The sequence below is a fragment of the Sporobolomyces salmoneus genome, assembly GCF_050403485.1.
Source record: "Sporobolomyces salmoneus JCM6883 DNA, S_salmoneus_JCM6883_v1_ctg85, whole genome shotgun sequence".
NCBI classification, from domain to species: Eukaryota; Fungi; Basidiomycota; class Microbotryomycetes; order Sporidiobolales; family Sporidiobolaceae; genus Sporobolomyces; species Sporobolomyces salmoneus.
Window position 1 is genome coordinate 18,853 of NW_027481078.1, and position 20,298 is coordinate 39,150.

General features: G+C 51.0%; 10 protein-coding genes across 10 annotated transcripts; 3 read left to right on the plus strand and 7 right to left on the minus strand.

The window, feature by feature from the left end:
• Window positions 1–181: 181 nt before the first annotated feature.
• Window positions 182–1,711, plus strand: JCM6883_001776 (uncharacterized protein; the record flags this gene model as incomplete). Its single annotated transcript, XM_076635144.1, has 4 exons — window positions 182–627; window positions 696–908; window positions 965–1,251; window positions 1,317–1,711. 4 exons carry the CDS (start codon window positions 182–184, stop codon window positions 1,709–1,711), a joined length of 1,341 nt encoding a protein of 446 aa, XP_076484860.1.
• Window positions 1,712–2,085: 374 nt separating this feature from the next.
• On the minus strand, window positions 2,086–2,427 carry JCM6883_001777 (uncharacterized protein; the record flags this gene model as incomplete). The annotated part of the gene is made up of 3 exons (XM_076635145.1): window positions 2,086–2,135; window positions 2,207–2,357; window positions 2,425–2,427. 3 exons carry the CDS (start codon window positions 2,425–2,427, stop codon window positions 2,086–2,088), a joined length of 204 nt encoding a protein of 67 aa, XP_076484861.1.
• A 1,214-nt stretch (window positions 2,428–3,641) lies between these two features.
• Window positions 3,642–4,036, minus strand: JCM6883_001778 (uncharacterized protein; the record flags this gene model as incomplete). Its single annotated transcript, XM_076635146.1, has 2 exons — window positions 3,642–3,870; window positions 3,939–4,036. 2 exons carry the CDS (start codon window positions 4,034–4,036, stop codon window positions 3,642–3,644), a joined length of 327 nt encoding a protein of 108 aa, XP_076484862.1.
• A 902-nt stretch (window positions 4,037–4,938) lies between these two features.
• Window positions 4,939–5,984, plus strand: JCM6883_001779 (uncharacterized protein; the record flags this gene model as incomplete). The annotated part of the gene is made up of 2 exons (XM_076635147.1): window positions 4,939–4,946; window positions 5,006–5,984. The coding sequence occupies 2 exons, from the start codon at window positions 4,939–4,941 to the stop codon at window positions 5,982–5,984; spliced, it is 987 nt and encodes a 328-aa protein (XP_076484863.1).
• A 306-nt stretch (window positions 5,985–6,290) lies between these two features.
• SHO1 (osmosensor SHO1) lies at window positions 6,291–7,980 on the minus strand (the record flags this gene model as incomplete). Its single annotated transcript, XM_076635148.1, has 9 exons — window positions 6,291–6,439; window positions 6,503–7,007; window positions 7,074–7,146; window positions 7,224–7,273; window positions 7,369–7,448; window positions 7,528–7,578; window positions 7,667–7,687; window positions 7,768–7,838; window positions 7,949–7,980. 9 exons carry the CDS (start codon window positions 7,978–7,980, stop codon window positions 6,291–6,293), a joined length of 1,032 nt encoding a protein of 343 aa, XP_076484864.1.
• Window positions 7,981–8,526: 546 nt separating this feature from the next.
• ATP20 (F1F0 ATP synthase subunit g) lies at window positions 8,527–9,507 on the minus strand (the record flags this gene model as incomplete). The annotated part of the gene is made up of 4 exons (XM_076635149.1): window positions 8,527–8,714; window positions 8,973–9,057; window positions 9,159–9,184; window positions 9,276–9,507. The coding sequence occupies 4 exons, from the start codon at window positions 9,505–9,507 to the stop codon at window positions 8,527–8,529; spliced, it is 531 nt and encodes a 176-aa protein (XP_076484865.1).
• Window positions 9,508–11,396: 1,889 nt separating this feature from the next.
• JCM6883_001782 (uncharacterized protein) lies at window positions 11,397–11,954 on the plus strand (the record flags this gene model as incomplete). Its single annotated transcript, XM_076635150.1, has 2 exons — window positions 11,397–11,425; window positions 11,486–11,954. The coding sequence occupies 2 exons, from the start codon at window positions 11,397–11,399 to the stop codon at window positions 11,952–11,954; spliced, it is 498 nt and encodes a 165-aa protein (XP_076484866.1).
• Window positions 11,955–12,231: 277 nt separating this feature from the next.
• On the minus strand, window positions 12,232–13,768 carry QRI1 (UDP-N-acetylglucosamine diphosphorylase; the record flags this gene model as incomplete). The annotated part of the gene is made up of 2 exons (XM_076635151.1): window positions 12,232–13,121; window positions 13,180–13,768. The coding sequence occupies 2 exons, from the start codon at window positions 13,766–13,768 to the stop codon at window positions 12,232–12,234; spliced, it is 1,479 nt and encodes a 492-aa protein (XP_076484867.1).
• A 712-nt stretch (window positions 13,769–14,480) lies between these two features.
• JCM6883_001784 (uncharacterized protein) lies at window positions 14,481–15,654 on the minus strand (the record flags this gene model as incomplete). The annotated part of the gene is made up of 4 exons (XM_076635152.1): window positions 14,481–14,922; window positions 14,990–15,155; window positions 15,228–15,343; window positions 15,410–15,654. 4 exons carry the CDS (start codon window positions 15,652–15,654, stop codon window positions 14,481–14,483), a joined length of 969 nt encoding a protein of 322 aa, XP_076484868.1.
• A 282-nt stretch (window positions 15,655–15,936) lies between these two features.
• On the minus strand, window positions 15,937–19,824 carry ADP1 (putative ATP-dependent permease ADP1; the record flags this gene model as incomplete). Its single annotated transcript, XM_076635153.1, has 12 exons — window positions 15,937–16,038; window positions 16,099–16,160; window positions 16,226–16,368; window positions 16,429–16,821; window positions 16,887–17,427; window positions 17,486–18,364; window positions 18,432–18,513; window positions 18,573–19,006; window positions 19,070–19,219; window positions 19,283–19,378; window positions 19,446–19,517; window positions 19,578–19,824. The coding sequence occupies 12 exons, from the start codon at window positions 19,822–19,824 to the stop codon at window positions 15,937–15,939; spliced, it is 3,201 nt and encodes a 1,066-aa protein (XP_076484869.1).
• Between the last annotated feature and the right edge of the window lie 474 nt (window positions 19,825–20,298).

Consider the following 20,298-nt stretch of genomic DNA (forward strand, 5'->3'; position numbering starts at 1 on the left):
TGCGTCTCTCGAAGCTGATGCTACGATAACACCGTAGTGGTCCACGTTACAGAACCTTGACGCCCTCGACCTCGACCAGTTGCGGCCGGTAAGGTGCACTCGGTCCTTTTTAGCGATAATCTCGCAATCGTGTCATTCTCCCCTCTTCTTTCCGATCTACAACTCCACACCTCTACCCAACATGACGACGATCTATTCCATTCCTCCCGAACTCTTGATCGACATCCTGAGTCAAGCGATGACTCTCTCCCTCTTCACTCCACCTCTCTTGATCCACGGTCAATTCTCTCAACTCCCCACAAAGTGTCGTACCTGCTGCTATCGTCAGTTCGCTGGAGTATGCAAGACGTGGAACGAGATCGTTCGAGAGGAATTCATGGGCAAGGAGATCGTCTTTGGAGCGCAGGCTACAGAAAAGGACGAAGAGATCCTGTCGTGTGTCATGGAGAACGAGACGAAGGCGGGAAAGGTGAAGAAAGTTGACGCATCGTTGAGAGGATGGCAAGGTTGGAAGAGTCTACCGATGATCAACGCGGCAACCGAAATCGAGGGAGAAGAAGAATCGAATGGGTTTCTGCAGACGAGAGAAGCTCAACTCGAGAAGCAGCGTCAACAAATCCTCAATCGGTCAGTGCATCCCTCTTAAATCGCTCGGATGTGTCGAGAAGTGCTGACGTTGAGTTGGCCACCGACAGAGATCGGCAACGACTCGTCAAGCTCTTGTCCGCTTGTCGCAAGATTCAAGACTTTGACATCGACGTGGGCTTCTACAGTTCGATCCCTCGTCTTCCGACTATCCTTCCTCCGACTATTCGCACTCTCACCCTGCGCAACTGTAACGCGCAAGAAACTTTCGACTTGATTGAAAACCTGCCGTTGCTCGAGGATCTCACCCTTCGACTTGCATTGTACGTCTTCTCCCCGCTACCAACTGTAACTCTACTGACATTCTCGCCGTTCGTAGAGACTGGCGCATCTCACCTTCTTCGCCTCGACCTGTCCCCTCGTGTCAACTTCGCCGATTCGAACTCTCCTTTACCGCGTTCGCTTCGGCCAAACTCGACGACGTCCTGACTTTACTTTCCTCGTCAATGGACACTCTCACCTCCCTTACGATCAGGAACAAGGGGACTTCTCCAGAAGGACTCAAATCCCTTCTCCCAATCTCTCGCGGCTTGGTCGAAACTTTCTCTCCTCAACTGGAACAACTTGCGATCAAGGATATCCCTCGAAGCGGTAGGAGGTCATCCGGTAAGTCCTCTCTCACTTCTGAAGCGCCCGATGCTCGGTCGGACTAACGTTGACTTCTCGCGCAGAGTCTCGAGCGAGCTCGTGCTGGTTTCCGATTCGACCTACAAAGTTCCCTCGACTTCGTTCTCTCCAGCTCACAGGTCTCCCTTCGATCACTCCGAACTTTTTCCGCTCGACTATCCTACTCCCGTCTGGTCCGACCAAACTCGAGCGACTCGTCGTGGAAGATTTCGATTCTCCTTCGCCCCAATCTTTCTTCGAAACCCTCGACAAAACATCGGAGCTGCAGTCATTGAGGTTGCTGGAGATCTCGATTCGCCAAAACGGCGAGGGAACGGTAGAAGCTGAGAAAGCGATTGACGAGTGGTGCGATGGGAAAGGGAGAACTGATGGAGGTCGAACTGAGCTGAGAGCGAGTTGGAGGATGAAGAAGATCGATCACTATTGCGGGTTCTGGTAGCCTATTGGTGGTTGCCTCGGTGATTGCTGTCCTGAAGGGTCGAAAGGGCAAAAAGGGATTCGACTGAGAAAGCAGGTCTTTCGAGTCGGCATTAGCGGTAGTTACGTTGAGTTGTTTTCGTGTTGTAAGTAGTATCGCTATGTATCGAGTACAGACTTCCGCCGCGACGAGTGCTGGCTCTCTCGGCGAAGAGAGACGCGAGAGAAACCGTCGCAACAGTTTTCGCATATTCTCCTCTTCGCTGCCCTCTTCCGTTGCGCTAAAGTCCAGGTGATCGCTAATGTACATATCTATTGCCATGCTGCTAGGAGAGACGGTACAACTCGATGCCCTATCCTGGTGTAATCCGTCGAAAGTCAAAACTCGAGTGTAACTCATTTCCGCGTCAGGTAGTTGAACACTTGTTGAATGAGCTCTAGGAAGACTGTCCGCATCACATTGTCAGCTCTCGGCTTTACGGTGAGATGCAGACACGTCGAACGAGAAGAGACTCACTACCTCCGCCGAGAAGAGCAAGAAGAAGCACCACAACCCACTTGCTTGTCGTTTTGGGTTCCAACTCATCTACCGGTTTCACCTTGTTGATCTTGCCTGCCTTCTGTTGGAACGCTTGGTTACGCTTGCGGAGGTCGATGTGAGATCCAGCCTGAGAACGCGAACATCGATTGAGTCAGTCGGCGCGTCTTTCTTGCGCTGTTCGATTGTGAGCTCACCATATCGGTCAACGAAAAGGTCTAGAGGGGTATATGAGGTCGGGAGCAGCGAGATGGAGGGGAAAGAGGGAGAAATGACACGTCAAAGAATCTTTCATCTTTCTTCTTTTCTTGTTCACCACGACTTTGACTAGACACGCTCGGAACTACTTGAGAACGTTACCTAGACCTCTATCTGCCTCCCCCGTCTTCGACATGGCGTTCGCTTCCCGCAATCTCGCGTCGGCAGCAGTTTCTTCAACTTCGCTCTTTGAACCTTTGGGGAGCCAATCCTCGTGAACGAACACTTCGGTGGAGCGAAGGACTCGATAGCTTCAACACAGTATTCGAGCGCGGTGCATCAGCGTTCTTTGGGTCTCCGCTGGGTGCTTCATCCACTTTTGAAAGTTCTCGTTTCTCTCAGGCTCGGTATCATGCTCGACATCGAACCGCTCGTGAGTAAGATGCTGAGTGTTCGCGACCTTGAGCCACCGCTGAGCTCGCATACGACGCAGGAAGTTGAGGGAAAGCAGCTTGAAACTACACGGTGAGCTCTCTTCTTGCGTGCGGCTCGTCTCTTTCTCTCTGCGGAGATCTGTGAGTCTCTTGTTCTTTCTCCCAACGTCCGAAAACCCGATGACTCTCTACTAGGCGAGTCTCGGACGAAGCCATCACGGTCACCTTATTGGTTACCGAGTAGCGCAAATCTACGGGACGACTTCGAGCGATTTACAGCGCCGTTACAACCTCCAGAATCCGGCTCCATCTGAGTGAGCCCTGTTCTGTTGACGATGATACGGTTGGAAACTGACTTGAGATACGCAACGGCTCGACAGGAGATGCAGCGACGATGTTATGGACTCTTTTACAACAACTTTTGATTTCGATTTTTCTTTTGATCCTATGACAACTGTTCTCCGTCTACCTTTGCATCTCTTTCGTTCTTCCTAGCCTCCAATTCAAGCTGTAACTCGCTACTATACCTCGTTAACTCGCACTTCGTTCTCACGGTGACGTCTCTCGTCGTTTTCGTTGATGCGCTGATGACGAGGGAAATGATAAGCGACAGGGTCGATGAGTCGATTCGAGAGCGGAGGGAGAGGTGGCGGGACAGGGCGTGTGGAAGCTGAAGGTGAACCACCTCGAGTATTCGGATTCGAGAGTTTCGTCGTTGAGCGGGTTTGGCGACCGTTGCGTCTCGAGAGCTTGGCTTCAGTCACCGAGATCTTCGACTGAGGTCAGTACGAGGGTTCAGGGGCTCTGTCTCCTCCGTTGTCGTCGTCAGAATCGGAGGAAGAAGACGAGGAATTCGAGGTAGAAGAGGTGGACGATGAAGCGGGTTTCGCCTTTTCGAGCCTTAAGAGCTCTTCGATGTCGATTCCTAGACGACTCGAATGGTGCGAGAGGGCAAAGTGACTCGAGCTAGTCGCTTTCGAAGTGTCCGAATTGAGCTCGTTCAAGAGTTGTCTGTGAAGAATGTTGCGATGTCGACGAGCTGTTCTCGGTCTTTAGCTCGAGATTGGAGAGGGGCTTACGAGAGGAGATTGAGATCGTGTCCTTTCAGCTGAGGGAATTTGAGGTTGAGCGAGAATCGAGTATAGGTGCAGACGGTGTTTCGAGATTGACCTGTCATGGAGCCGAAGTCAGCTCCGTGCGAGCTGCTCGCCAGTCTAGTAGCTTCGAAGGAGTCGACTTGCAGCTCTCGCATGGGCTCTTGAGATCGCACTGATCGAAAAAATCAAGTCAGCTCATCTTTCGACCGCGAGAAGAGACAGAGAGAATCGGACTTACTCCACGTTTGAATCGTTTACAATCATCGCATACTTTCGAGATCTTCGAGCGAGTCGAAGTCCTGGTCTTGCTTGGCGAAAGGCCTAGTGAAGGTGAACTCGCGGAAGAGGGGACGAGCGAGGAGGGAGAGATTGAGGGAGAAGAGAAGTGTTCGTTCGGTTCGGAGGACTTTGCCGCGGGCGAAGACGAACGAGTTGACGACATAGAAGCTGTACCGGAGGGGAAAGGAGGGAAGTGAGAGATTGGTTTGATCGAGGTAATCGACCCGCAGTCTTCGCGCGTTTGGTAAGAAGGGACGGCGCCGGAAAACACGTGAGCGATTGTCGTCAGGTTAAGGGTCGTCGATGAAGCGATGTTCAAAGTAATGCAACGGTATCGAGCGAAAGAAGGAGAAGAAGGAAACGAGAAAAAGAAACGTTTCGGGACATCTTCCAAGCTCGCGTCGAAATTCGGATGAGCATCGCCCCAAACTGCACGGGATGCCCTTTGTTCTCGTGACAATCACAGCGAGTAGTAGGTCTTGATCGAGAAGCCAGGTAGTACCGTTGGAATTCTGAATTCGAGCAGCTATTCAGGGGTCGCTCAGACTTGAAGACGAAGGACCTGAGCAGCTCAGTGGGCCTTTGATTCGGCTTGGAACTCTGTGTCATGACAGAAGCACCGGAAAGTGAAGGACAAGAGCCAAAGAGGCGGTTCGTACGTTCAAAGCGAATTCTGGAGTTGAACATCAACCATTCTCTCAACATGGCTAGGTGAGCCAGAGAAGACCTCTAACCACTCCGGAGAGGTATACTGACACTTTTCCGTGCAGCATGATCTCGTTCAAAGCGGTCACTCGCTTAGCATCGACTTCATCTCCAATCCGGTCGATTCCCCTCCGTTACCTCTCGACCGAACCCACTTCCGAAGCAGTCGACAGTCACATCGCCCAGAGTAAAGAACGACAACGATCTATCCGTAAAGTGAGCGAGGAAGGAGGAGCTCATTCTCAATTAGTCGCTCTCGCCGTCAAGAACACGGCTAATCGTGCCGCTCAAGGGTCGGGATCAGTTTCGAAGGAACAGAGGTTGGCACAAGCCAAGAGGCAACTGGAAAGGAAAAAGGCGGAACACCAAGGAGGGAATTCGGGAGCTTCTTCTACTTCATCTTCTGGACCTCGCTCCTTCACGAACCGCAATCAGTCGAGATCTCAAGCAGGAGGAGGAGGAGGAGGACAACAATCCGCTGAAGCTATGGCGCTCTTACGCGGAAACGCTCAACAAAGACCGTTCAACCCTCGATTCCCTGCCGCTTCAAACGATCGTTCGCCTCGACCTCCTCGTCGCAACTCTCCCTCCTCCTCTTCCTCGTCAGCGTCCTCGAAACCCTCCTCGAAAGGACCCAAAGGACCTCGTCGACAACAGAAATCCTCCTCTTCTTCTTCCTCCTCGATCTTCTCCGCTGAAGATACGAAACCCCTCGTTCCTCCTCCTCAAGTCCCTTACCCTTCGATCAACCTCGCTCAACTTCTTCGTGCCGATCTCGCCGCGAAAACTCTTCAAGTGAAACGATCCGTCGATAGTACGACGAAGAACTCTGAACTCGATGAAAACTCGCAGGATCCGAAAGTGAGGGAACAAACTCGAAAAGTACTCAATGGGGATTACTCGCAATGGGCAGAGGGTCAGAATGGGAAGAAGGAGGGAGAGAAGGAAGCGTTGGGACATGCGAAGAATTTGTTGGCGAGGAATCCGACGATCGGGTTGGAGGGGAGAGAAGTTTTGATCAACAAGTTGAAGGAGGTTCTGTAAGCTTGGGGAGTTAAATGTCTGTAAACTACTTGCATACTCTCTGGAATGTTCCTTCGAGTCTCTTTTTCCGATTACAGAAAGATCTAAAATACAGCGAGAGAAACCTGAAAAAAATGAAAGAGAGGGAAAGCGTCCGAAGGAGATACAAGACAACCACATACACGGCACAGAGAAGTGAAGGCGACTGTTCAGTGAGTGAGGAATAGCATAGACTAAGTTGAATGAGGGGGGTATGTTGAAAAGAGTGTAGAGATTAAAATGGAATAAGAATAATGTAAGATTGAATCAGTTTGAAGAGTCTCTCGCTCAGACGAGTACGAGATAGTTTGATGGAACGATTCCTTTCGTGTTGTCGGATTTCCTCGCTTGCCACCATTTCCCCGAGTTGTCGAGAATATCGAGGATTTCTCCTTTCGTGAACGAAATCTCGTTCGGATCATCTGGGGATGCCGAGTCTGTTCCGTACGATCGATCAGTACCAGCTTTGACAACGAGAGAAAGAGAGTAGAGAAACTGACAAGAGTAAAGAGCTCTTGCTTTCAAAACTGCATACTCGGGAGCTCCATTTCCTCCTTGACCTCCATTGAGGTTGATCTCTGATTGACCTGCCCCATCCAACAACGCACCATTCTCCATTCCACCCATTCCAAGATCCGCAACGCTCATCGCAGCACCTTGGTTTCCTCCTCCTTGCAGACTTCCCGGTCCACCAGGTCCTTTCTGCTGTTGTTGCTGTTGATGATGACTACTATATCCACCGTTTCCTCCTCCTCCTGAGTAACTAACAGCGGCAGTCGATCCACCGGCATGAGACATCCCTAGTTGAGTTTGAGATCCCCCAACTTGTTGACGAGACAAGATCGAACCGGTTCCGGTAGGTCCGCCTCGACGGATCCCGCTTTGTCCACCGACGGAAGAAGCCGAGGAAGAGATTCGGGAAGAGAAGGAGATGGAGGATCCGGAATCGAGGAGGTTCGGCCAGAAGGTATTGGGTTCCGAAGTGAGGTAGAGTAACCAGAGAATCTAGAGAGATTGTCGAAGGAGATCAGTATACATCGGTTTGATTGGTGAAGCGAGAGTAAGACGTACGTCAACGATAGCGAGGAGCAACCATCCAGCTCCGACTGCGAGTTGGAAAGAAGTCGTGTTGAAAATTCCCGAACTGCAAAATAAGGTCAATGGTTAGGACCGTTACAACCTAGGGAATCGAGGCGAAGGTAAGCAGGAATCGACACTGACTTGACTCCGATGACTGCCATTACTACTGCGATCGCGAGGAAGATTGACAACTATTCGAGAGACAGGCGAAAAAAAGAAACTTGTCAGATTTCGCAGAATCTACAGTCCCGGTAGAATACAGCGACGAGAAAGGATAGAAGCTCACCTGGAAACGATTCGCACCCAAAGATCCCCTACACAGCGTCGTGAAAACTCCCAAATTGATGAACATTTGCAAAAAGATGCCTATTCACCATTTCTCCAGACTCGTAAGCCACTACCTCTTGGCAACACGGAGCAGTGGTGGGAGAAGTGGGTAACTTACCGAACCAAGGAGCTCCTACTGCTGAACCTGAAGCACCAGGTTGAGCATGATCTACCGAAGAAACACAAAAGTTGAACGAAATCCAAAAGTTTCAGCCTCTCGTGGTGATTCGGAAAGAAGCCGGATCGAGGGCACTCACACTTCGACTCAAGAACGATCTCTGTGGCAGAGAAGGAGCGGGAACAGATTAGTACGAGAGGGAAGCATGGCTTGGAGTGAGAAAGGGTTGAGACGACTCACGTCCGATCAAAGCGGTCCACCATCCAGCAATCGCGATCAAACACGTCAACAGGAAGAATGGGTGCGAGAACCTGCAGTAGCGATCAAGTTGGAGAGAGGTATTGAGAGCCGAGAGGAGAGGGGAGAGAGATCTGCAGTTAGTCTCTCTCAGCGGGGTGAGCACAGGACGAGGTAGACATACACTGGTCGAGGATCGAAACCGCCTCTTGCCATGACTGGATCGCGGTTCAACTCGAGTAGGGTCGAAGTTTCGAGGGAAAGTTAAATGAAGAAGTTTGGAAGGGGTTCCTTCTCTGGAGAAAGGAGCGAGCGACTAGTTGCGAAGATGTCGTCGGCCTATACACGCAGAGTCGAAGTCGAGTGAGAGCTGGTGGTTAGAGGAAGTGAGCGGATCGAGAAGCTCAAGTCGAGGTCTTTTGTCGAGATTGAGTCTCCGAAATGGGAAAGTTGCGTTTCTGCTCTATTGCTTTCCTCGTTCGCGACAGACTAACCCGGACGCTTCATTACCTCGACGGAATCCGCGCGCCGATCTCGAGCAAGAGGGTCTCGATGGAAATGAGAAGTAATCGAATAGCAAAGAAACAAAGAAAAGAAAAAAAGGCAAACAAAGAAACGTTAGAAAATTTTGTGTCGGAAGAGGGGAGTACAGTCTTCAGCCCATCCTCCACCCTCCCTATTCTCATCCCACATTCACCGCCGTCCCATCCCCTCTCAACGTCCAGCCAGAGACCGTCGCTATGCCTTACGTAAAATGATATCTTAGGTCAACTTCGCGTACTTCGACTCGTCCAACTCGTAACCGACAACATGTCTCCTTCCAATCATCTCTCCAATCGTGAAGATTCCGTACGCTTCGACGGCGTACAAGATCCAACGCTTGTATTCGCCCGATTCGTATAGTTTTTGCCAGAACGAGAAGTGGGGAGCTTGACGGAAGAATTGTTGGTCTGTTCGATATGAATGAGGAGGAAAAGAATGGCAGTCGAGATGGGGAAGAAGTTGTCGATGAGGTGTGAGAGGGAAGCAGACAGGGTTGGAGCGAAGAAAATCGGAGAGATTGCGAAATCGGGTTTCGAGGCGAATAGGTTTTGCGTGAACGAGTGGACGACAGGGTTGAGGCGGACGAGGAAAGAGAGTGACATGGTGAACATCAACATCGTCAGTACGAACTAACAAGACTGCACGTAGGAGGAGAATAGGCGCACAAGTGTAGGAAACGGAAGAGAACGAAGGAGGGCTAAGTTTCTCGGCTTGGTAAACTTGCTTGGCGAACTCCTTAGCGACGGCAGCCTGATACAATCACGAGCGCAGGGAGTTAGTATCCAGATGTTGAGGGAGGTAGGTCATCGTGACAAGTTGATGCCGAAATTATGTTAAACGAGAGAACTCACGTTGTAGAAGATGGGTTGCTTGTAGGCTAGACACATATTAAATGAACACTCCCAGGTCAGTACATGCTCGAACGGAATTGCTAAGGAGAGAGAGAGATGAGAGAGATAATTACTCACAACCGAGAGCGTTTCCGATAGTTTGTTGCGCCGACCCAAGGAGTTGGGAAGCACGTTGGGAAGCTTGACCTGCTACTTCCTTGGCCTTGTCGGCGGCCTGTTGAGCCTTTTGAGTTGCTTGTTCGGCGGCTTGAGGGGCAGAAGAGGAGGAGGAAGACGACGAGGCTTGTCGGACTTGAAGTCGGACGGGACGGGCAGATCGGGCCACGCTGGATCGTACAGAGGACAACATGACTGGGGACTGAGGGAGAGGAGGGGGAGTGGAGTGAGGTCGAGTCTTCTGGGATCGAAATCGGACTCTTCGGAACGAATCGTTTCTCTCTCTCTCTCTCCTTCTCTCTCTTCACTTCACTTTTCCCGACTCTTCGACTTCAACTAACGCCTCAAGTGTATCAGCTTCAGTATGGTCAGTCTCTTCTCCTCTATGCAGTCTCGTGTCTCCTGGTGGGCAAAGACGAGTTTTTTATTTTTACTTCTTGAGCGGTTACCTCCTATGCATGACTCGCTCTGCGCCTGGTCTGCCTATGTGAATCACAACCATACAAACACAAACACTGAAAATCCTGAGCCCTCCTCGTCACGAACAAGCAACTTTTCCAATCGATTTAGAGGATTCTGAACTGACCCTCTTTCTCGCTTCGAATCTGCAGTTACAGATACCTACTCGACTGCCACGAACATGAATATCGAACCGACATCTACGCCTTCAACCAATTCTCGAATTGCTCCGACTTGTTTCGATATTTTGCTCGGAAGTTCGCAAAATAAATTCGCGACCTTCTACAGCCGCTTCTCACCTGCTTTGAGCTCGACTACAACGTCGCCATGTCTGTCTTACGATCCCCAGGCGGTTTTGATTTAGGTGGAGCAGTGAAACGGTCGAACCGGTTAGTCGAAATCTTCTCTTTCACCTCAACAATCTCCATCCCTGCACCCTCTCCACGCTCTCGATCGATCTGGTATCTACGGCTATGAAGGATTCTATAACGATTAGTCTTTCCTATCACGATAAGGAGGATATCCTTTCGAGGATCCTCTGGAATTCGCTGCGGACAATTCTCGCAAAGAGTATTTCGCTGAGCCAACACTATTTCGACAACATCGATGACTCCCTCGACGTGCCGGTCAAAGCAAGATTGGAACGAGACAAGAAGAGCTTGAACTGACTCCTTTGTGTTGATCGTTCTCAGATTCGTCAAGCTTTTTCATCTTAATCTCGCTGCCGTCGACTCGTACTCGTCACGCTCTGTTTGTCTCAAGCTCACCTCGACGGCTTGCATCGTCGGTCCTGCTTGTTCCGCAAAGACCTGTTTCGTTCCTGTTAGAGATGCAATATCATGTCACTTTCCTTCACACTGGTCTCGTTCATTGCACTGTATTCTTTGTGCGCTTCGCCCCGTTGCGCCATGTATCGTCAGTGTTCGAGCGCAGAGCCCTCTGGCTTGTGCTGCTCAGCAAAATCGAACTCAAGTCGAACCGACTTGTCGTTTTTTGGTCTCTTCTCTGTCACCCGAGTGTGCCGTCTATCCCTGTGCGATTCGGAAACCTTGCGCAACCTTCCTGTAGCACAGTTGACGTCTCAAACCATCTCCTTCGTCCGAGCCACGATCCGAATCTTTCGCGACTCTTTAATCAACCTCTTCCTTCACTCCACACAGCTCAGCCGCCGGCTTCACACTATGTCGTGCGCCGGTTCTCCTTCCACGTCCTCGTATTGCGCCGGGACGAACGACTCTTGCACGACTCCTTCAACTTCTGCTTCCTCATCGAACTTTCGCTCAGTCTCGTTAGATTACGCCCCCGACTACGGTACATCGAGCAAGATCAGGACGTCTCGCCGGTCACCCGGGTCGAAAGTATGCGACAATTGCAAGCGATTCAAACGACGAGTGAGCGGTCCTGTTCTCTTTTTCTCGCGTTCGACGCTGGAACTGATCCCTTCTGGACGACAGTGCGATCTCACGAGTTCGTGTAGTAGCTGTAAGTACTCTTCATGTCTTTCCCACATCGAGAAGCCGGCTTGATGCGACAACCTTGCTCGACGAAACCAAATTCGCAGGTGAATCACGAAACGATGTCTGTTCTTACACACGACACTCGCTCTCTACCAAGTTCCCTCAAATGCTCAGCTACGATCTCGATCTCATCTCGTAAGCACCTCCTTCCCTTCAGTCCTGAGCGACTTGTCGAGGTCCTCGATTTTATCGCAGACAACTTTTGAACGAGCTCAATCACGACGAATTGAAGACATCCCCTTCGATCAAATTCGCCCTCTCGCAGCATTCGAGTCGTCTTGGAATCGATATCGAGGAACTGTTGAATCTCGATGTGAGAAAGGACAAGAACGGTTCGAGCTCGCCGTCGTCGTCCTCGAATTCTTCGTCATCTTCCTTTGAACCAGCCGAAGACGATGTAGAAGACGCCAAGTCTGGAGCTACTTACCGACCTCCCTCGGGGTCGAACAGCGAAGTCGCTCAAGCAGAACCTTGTAACCCTCGTCAAACTCGTTCGACGTTCAAAATTTTGGATTCGAACGGAACGAGGGATTCGTGTTCTCCGTCCCCGCAGGCTCTACCTTCACCTCTACCTCCGTTCTCGAATCGAGTCGTCGACCCTGTCGCTTACCACTTTCCTCGTCACTGTCGTTCCGGAATGCAAGAGGGAGGAGTTCGAGGATAAACCCGGAAGAAGCTGAAGAAGAAAAGAGAAAGGTAGGACAATAAGTTGCAACGAGCGATACATAGCTTTAGTACCAATCTCGATGTAGATACCGCTGAAACCTGGAATTGTAGGAAAGTACTTTGTAGTCAACGAGTGTCTTTAAGATTTAGGGGATTTAGAGGCGATAGAACGAAAGAGATTGTGCGATTGAATGAGATAGAACCGATGGAGAGGAGGACAGAGATAACAACTTGAGTGACGTGCTATTTGAGAAAGTCAGAGGGGAGAGTGCGATCTAAGCGGCGAGTTTCTTGAGTTCCTCGATCGATTCCGCAACTCCACTCTTGACCAACTTCAATCCCTTTACTCCCTCGAGACCTTCTCCCGCATAACTGACGAGAGGGCTTAATTCGACCTCGACGCCCGATTCGATTTGAGCACCAGCGTTCTCCAACCACTTCTTCTGTTCCTCCAACAAATCCCTCCTACTCGTTTCCGGATCGTCCGATCCCGTTCCCGGCGCGTTCTTCAACGGCGAGAACTCCTCCTTCCTTTCCGCCTCCAACAAAGCGAACGATTTAACAAAGGGGAAAACGTCGAAAACGAATTGTTCCAACTTCATTCCGTTCGGTTTCGACGGTTTGACCGTTTCCTTCGACTTCAAATCGACATGAGGGATCTTTTTACGAGCGATATGAAACGGCATCTTTGATTCGTCGTAGTTCGCGACTTCCTCCAAGAATTCTCGAGTGTAGAAATGATTCGCGATATTCGCGGCTCGGAACGCCAAGTCGTCTCCTCCAGATTCGGTACGTTCAGCCATTTCTTTCGAGATTTCAGAGTATTCGACGACCGAGAATTTCCCTTGACGTTGAGCGACGACTCCGACCGATTCGGTAGGGATCGTTTTCTTGACGACTTTGGCACCGCAGTCGGATCCTCGAGAGATACAGTAACCGAGGAAGACGGGATCGGCGACTCGAACGAGACAGTTGTCGACGCAGTAGGCATGGAGGTAAGAAATGTTGCGAGAGGAGAGATCGGAGAGGACGGTACGATCGGAGGAGGAAGAGAGGGGAGTTTTAAGGGCGGCGTAAAGTCCTCCGTTACCATCGGGAGCAACGGCGACGGATGAAGGGGTATCGAGGAAGATCTTGCCGTCATCGGTCAAACAAGGGAGAACACCTAGAACGAGAAACTTGTCAGTGAGGGAAAAGGTAGAAAGCGAGAGGTTCTCTCTCACCTTGTTCGAAAAAGATGATTTGCTCTTCCTCCAATCCAAAGTACTTGTTCTGACGGAAGAAGTCTTCGGTAGGTTTACGAGTCGGTCCACTCGTCATGATGTACCAAGGAATCGATTGTTTCGCTCCAGCAACGACCTCGAGTCTCTTGATTCGTTCCGCCTGAAGCTGGAACAGACTCTTGTGACTCGGTAGACCGATATCGTAGCATCCTTTCGGTGCCGAACTCCCTAATCGAGTCCCTTGTCCACCAGCCATGAGTAAAACTCCAGCTTTGCCCTCTCGAATCGATTTCAATCCGATTTCGTTCCATTCTTGTGCTTGTTGAGGTTGGTTGATGACGGTTCCTACGCAGTCGGCGGGAGGAGGAGAGATATCGTCGGAGGTCGAGGCGGTAGCATCTTTCTCAGCTTGGAGAGCGGCGGAATGGATCGAGTTGACGCGAGAAGGGTTAATCGAAACGAGTTGGTCGAAGAGAGAACGTTGTTCCAAGGCGGAGAGTTGGTCGTAGAAGGTGAATACGTGATCTTGTCCTGCTGCTTGCCACGTCTTGCGTAGGGCGTCGAGTTCAGAGGAGGAAGGACCGCTCATGTTGAGGAGAGGTTGACTGATCTGTCCTCGGGGGAGTCGTCAGCATTGAGCTCCCCTTAGGATCGCACTGGCTTGCTACAGCCCACTGGCGCCATCTCCCTGAAGACTGATCCAGCCTGTCTGCCCTGAACCTTCTGACGGACACGGAGACGGAACCGAGGAGATGAAAGATCCGATGACGAGGAGGAGAGGGGACTCACGTAGGCCTGGTAGATAGATAGCGAGTTGTCGAAGGTGACTTTCAGGGTCTCTCAGTCGTTCGCAGAGGAGCTGACGAGGGAGCCGAGTGTTGGATGAACGAAACGTGCGAATCCATCTCTTTCGCTTCAACCCTTCACTCCTGTTCGCCATATCGACGCTCAGAACACCCGTATAGCTGAGGGGGCTGCACGGCGACATGCGTAACTCGTCGAAACACAGTCTCGGTCAAGATTAGCTTCTCGCAATGAAGCGACGTAGCAGTCGCTCAATCAGTCTCGACTCTCGAGGTGATATTGCAGCTACAAGGTGTCCGGGGACAGATCGTGAGGACGATGGCTTCGTCGCGATGAATTCGACCACGAAGGAAGCGAATCGAAATTGAATTTCGTTCTAGCACTCTCCTTCGCTTCAAGCTCAACAGTCAAGACTCCTGAGTGCAAGAGCTTCCGCCTGATATTGTTACACTTCTATACCTCAAGTATACCCCGAAATCGACTCTCCTCCGTCCGGTCTACTCCCTCTTCTCAACGAGAGTTTCCTGGGAATCGTTCCCCGTACTCCTACTCCAATCCCTCTGCATCATTTCCTTCTTCTCCAACACCTCCCCTAGTCTCTCCCTCAACTGTCTCTGTTCCGCCCATGCCGCTGCCCTTTCCGCTCTCCTCCGTTCCCGTGCTGATCGATCACACTTCAATAAACTCCAGACCATCGCCCCTAGTAATGCTAGAACGGCAATCACGACGAATGCGACGGCGACGGGGGGAGTATGCCGAGGTTTACTAGGGGGTGGGGAACAGGTTCCGGTTGTCGTTGAACAGATCGAGGTGGAACAGGATCGGTCGGAGATACAGGGAGCTTTGACGGGAAGAGATGGGACGCAAGTGAGTGATTGAGGGTCGCAGTAATGGTTGTTGACGCAGTTGTCTCGAGTTACGACATCGGTGTATGCCGTGCTGATTGAGGGACAGGAAAGGTCAGTCTAGCTCAAGGAATGAGATTGGCGAAAGTGTGTAATCTCACCCATCGTCTCCGTATCCTGTGTAGACTGTGTTACTGACTATACATGTCTGACCTTGTTCGATGTTCGCGTACACACAGAGAGAGTTCAGACACATCGCTCCATGGTGATTTGTCGGACTCGAAAGTTGAGCCTGAACAGCTGGATCTGCTGGAGGGGCGCATTCGTCTGGTCACAGCGAACAACTGGTGATAAGCAGACTGTATGAGACTGCTGGACTCGAAGTTGGAGTGAGCTTACCATCTCGATTCAGCTCGCAGGCTCCATTAAGCGCGATTCGAGGTTTGCAACCATCTCCTCTGTCCGGACAGTATTCTCCCTCGTTACACAGTGGCGGAAGTGTCGTGTTCCCAAACCTGTCCTTCCTCGTCGTGATCAGCTCTCGACCACACTCAGAGCCAAAAGAAAGTCAAAGAACTCACCCAAACGGGTACTCATCTTTCCTACAACTCCTAAACGCACACGTCCCCGCCGTCGTCCCCGCTATTGTCGTTCCATCCCCACCGCTCGGATTAGGTATACAGTATTGAGTAGCGTTACAATCGGAATCGAAATCGTGAGTTTGATCCGAGAGTTTATCGTTCGCAGGTGAACAAGGCTCTTGAGCGAAAGCGACTAGGGCTCTGGTCGCTAGGACTGCGACGAGAGAATTGACGAGTATGTACATGTGATTGTCGTAGGTGGAGTGTTGAGAAACAAGAGATGAGAATCTTGCAGGACGCGAGAAGCTGAGTTGCGATTTGAACTGATTCTGTAGGTTTGTCGTTCAACAACTCGCGTGTCCTGACAGAGTACTGTACTGAGGATGTGCGAGAGACAAAAGTGTTACATACAGTTGAGGTACAAGTTCGATGAACAAAGAAAAGAGGGAGAACGAATAACTGAATGCAATCGCCAGCATTGATCACTTTCTACTTCTTGGACCGATATGATAGACACGTCTTCGACTCTACCGCTTCTCCCGGACGAACAAGACGAGAGCGAGGTAGGATAAGAGAGTGAAACCTGCGAAGTAGACCGCGAGGAGTGAAACGTCGGGGAACCAGAAGGCCTACTCGCGAGAGACTTATCAGTGACTAGCTCTCCTGATCAAGACTGACCGAGAGCTTACCTGTGCTTTGAATCCAAACATGCTGAGAATCGTAGCGGCAGGGACTTCAATATCGACTCCATCTGCGAATGAACGAAAGTGAGCTCAACTTTCGTCACAGGCGATCTGGGAAGAAGAGAGAGCTCACATCGATGGTCTCGGAGCTGCAAGTAACGAACTTCGTTAACGAGCAACGCTTCGAACGCGGCGTGGAAGAACGACCAAGTTTCAAGCCATCGAAGCCACGAAGGCAGCTTGTCTCGGTTAATCAGCAATCCGGCGAAGAGGAGGCTGCGCAATCGGATCGTCAGATACTTGAGTACGAAGACAGGGAGAGGAGAAAGGACTCACTTGAAGAGCATGACGAGACTTCCGACGAGATTCGCAACTCCCGCATTCTTGATCAAGATACTCAATAGGAGGACGACGCTCGACGCCGACAAGTTAAAGAGTACGAGTACCAAGATGAACCTCCAGAACGAATCGACTTGAGGGACGAGTCCGACGGGATTATAGACGATCGCACCGAAAACGAACGCGGGAATGACTCGAAGAGGGATCACGTCGAAGAGGAGTTTCGCGGCGAAGTAGGTGAAAGGGTTGTAGTATCCGTTTGCGCGTTCTCGAGTGAAGAGGAGTCGTTCGGAGGAGAACGCGGCGAGAGTCGTGAGGCATCCGAAGCCGAACAGGGCGAGAGTGAAGAAAATCATTCCCATTCGATTTTGGAATCCGGGAATGTCGTCGCTATCTCGTTTTGAGGCGGTGTCAGCTCGAGCACTAACCCAGCAAGAGAGAGACAAGGAACTTACGTCAGACCTCTGAAGAGGAATGCGCACATTCCAGCCGCGACGACGGCGACAGCGTAGTGCGAGAGCATAAGCATAGGATCCCGATACAGATTCTTGAACGATCTTCCGCTCAGAATCTTGAACTGAGACCACCAAGTTGCGCCTTTGTAGTTTCGAAGGACGTGAGATTCGCTCGAAGCGTTACCGTTTGCAGCTTGTTGTTGACTGCCATCGACCTCGGCTCGAGTTTGTTTCCGTACGTCACTGTCGGTGAATGCGTTGACAAGTCGAGCGAGATGAGGAGGAAGAGGAGTCGAAGTCGGAGAGTTGCGACCGGAAGATGAGCTCGAGAAGAACTTCTTCGCTTGTCCAGCGAGACTCGCGGGAGAGTTGAGTCGAGAGTCGAGCTCGGTCTCTTCTGTCGTCGAGGAGTGAGAGGTGTTGACGGGAGCGGGACGAGGTCGACCGTTTCCTCGTTCAGGATCTTCCGAATCGTCGAGTTGGATCAATGACTCAGAGGCGGGAGTCGAACTCGAGCTTTTCTCTGACATCGTGATGTCGACTGTGGAAGTAGGAGTTTATGTTAGCGAACTGTAGTGCGCATATAGAAACCAACTCACTGAGGTAATCCGCGATGTTGAAACCGGGAGGGCACGAGCAACCGATCCCTTCGAAGTATTGCTGAGCCTTTTCTGCCTTGCCGGAATAGACGACCTTTCCACTCGCGAGCAGGAGGAGTTTGTCGAAAAGTGCGACGATGTTCGACTGAGGTTGATGAATCGTGAAAATGACTGTTCGTTTGTAATTCCTCGCGAGTTGAACGAGAGATTCAACGACGTTGTAGGCGTTGTAAGAGTCGAGTCCAGAGGTCGGTTCATCGAGGAAGAGGATCGAAGGCGAAGTGACGAGTTCACAAGCGATCGAAACTCGACGTTTCTCTCCTCCCGAAATACTCCTTCTCCCGCTCTCCCCGATCCTACTGTCCCTGATCCCGATGATCCCTAATTCGTGCATCGTCTCGAGGGTCCTCATTCGCTTATCCTCGGATGACATGTCCCTCGGTAATCGAAGCAACGCCGAATAGAGAACCGTTTCGTAAACCGTCAAAGTTCCCATCAATGTATCCTCCTGATCGACGAACCCAACGACTCGACGATACTCCGTACTCGACACTTTACGACCGTTGACCAAAACTTGACCGCCTACGGATCCTCGTTTCGATTTCCTCGCGAGGATATCTAGGAAAGTCGATTTCCCTGCTCCCGACGCTCCGAGAACCGCCATGACTTCCCCGGGTTGAACCGCTCCAGAAACTCCATCGAGTACTCGACGGCCGGAAGAGAGGGTGTAGGAGATGTCGGAGAATTGGAGAGCGGTTGGGATGTGATCTTCGAGAAGCGATTTGCCGCTGTCGCCGTGTCCGTTCGAAGGCAGCCGAATCCTTCCACCGAGGAACGAGTATTCGACGTTCGTAGTACCGCGACCGAGGTACCAGAAGACTATCAGAAATGGAACGAGTGAGTAGAGAGCCCTCGGATCGATGCACAGAGAGAGGAAGAAACGAACGGAATAACCCAAGGAGAAGAACCGCAACGACGAGCACGACACTGACAATGACCCAAGTCTTGTCGTTCGGTTTCGGAGGTCGCTAAGACACAATCGCAGAGTTAGCTCGGAAAAACGAATGAGAAACGTCAAACGACTCACAACGAAACCTGGTACTTCACTCGATCTCATACATTCTCCACTCTTGCAATTGAGCGTGATGTAAGTATCGCCGAAAATGTCGTTGATCAACTGATTCATCGCGGGCTCTTCGAATCGACTCGGTTCTCCCGTTTTCGAAGTGAATTTCCCAGGGCCTTTGATCTCTTCCGTCAAGAACTCCGAAATGTCGACACTTCCATCTTCTCCACAGAGCATTCTACCCGGGATACAAGCGCACTCGACCGTCTCGCAACGGTATTCAGTCGTGTTCGATTCGAATCCGACGGAGTGACTCGTCGTACAATTGTTGAGACCGCAGTAGAACGACTCTTTTCGACCGATCCAGAATTGGAAGCCGCAAGATTCGTTAGGGATATCGCAGGTGAAGGTGACTTGGGGAGGTCGACCGGGTAACATGTCGAGGATTTTGCGATCTGTTTGTAAGGATATGCTTCGATCAGTTTCTCGCTCGTTGGCCGAAGAAAGCTTCTCCTTACTCGTAACGTCGCATATTTGATACATCTCCTTTACCCCGAACCCTTCCTTGTAACAAACTGCCTTGTCGTCGTCTGTATCGTCTGAACCTTTGATTAATCGATCGTGATCTCGGTCGATCAAAGCTTCGCACGCTTCGTCCGTTTCGCAGACTGCACGCTTGAGGATGCTTCAGCTTCTCTGAGCAGACTCGGTGAAGACAATCACAAGCGTACCGTTACAGTTCAACCCGCTCCAACCTTCGTCGCACTCGCAATCGTCTCCTTCGCGAGGGAATCGATGATCTTGTCCCGCCGCTAGAGACCCGCAAACTGTCGACCGAGCACGAAACGCATCAGCTTGTGAGAAAGCAGACGGTGTGTTCGGGTTCAGACTCACGAGGTTTCGCGCAATCTTCTCCTCCAAAACCGGGAGGACAAACGCACTGTCCGTTGTAATCGTTACATCTCGCTGTGGGCGCCGACAAGGAGATCAGCTACACTCTACGCTGAGTACTGTTGCTGGACTCACCGTTATTCAAGCAACCGAAAGCTGGCAACACGCAATTGAACGGGTTGCAAGGAGGACACTCCTCTGGCCGTTTCGGGAACAACGAAGGTGCCGCTAATCTCGTAGTCTGTTCGAATGTTGCATTCGGGAAAGGAGAGAGGGCGTGCAACAGTGGTGGAAGATCGGTTGGTTGAGATCGGGAGAAGGAGGTGGGGAGGGAAGAGAGGAGGAGAAGAGCCGTTGAGGAACCGCTCAGTCGTAGGTACATGTTACACCACTCTAGTGTCTGTCGGTGCCGATTGAGAGTGGCCGATCTGATGAGAGTGAAATGGAAGGAAGAGGAATGCGCGGACCAAACTTTCGCAACGTTCTGTCCTCGCTCGATCTTTCCCTTCGAGCTCTCAAAATAGTCACGTCGTTCGCTACTGTAGCCTATCGCCTTCGGGCCGACGGAAGGGTACCGTAGCTCAGAAGCCTACAACTTTGATGGGTTACTTCAATTGCGTTGTCAAACGAGCGGCGCGAGAAGGAAGATAGAGAAGAAGAAGAAGAGATTCATCAACAAGAGGTAGTGAGGAAGAAGGAGAGAGAAAGGAACTGCAAACAAAGAAAGAGGTAGGAAGAGAACAGATTTTCAAGGAAAAGAAAACTTTGAGAGAAAGACGAAAAAGACAATGCACAAAGAGAAGGAAGAGATGTAGCTGCACAGAAAGAACGTACTATAGTCTATGAATTGCGAGGA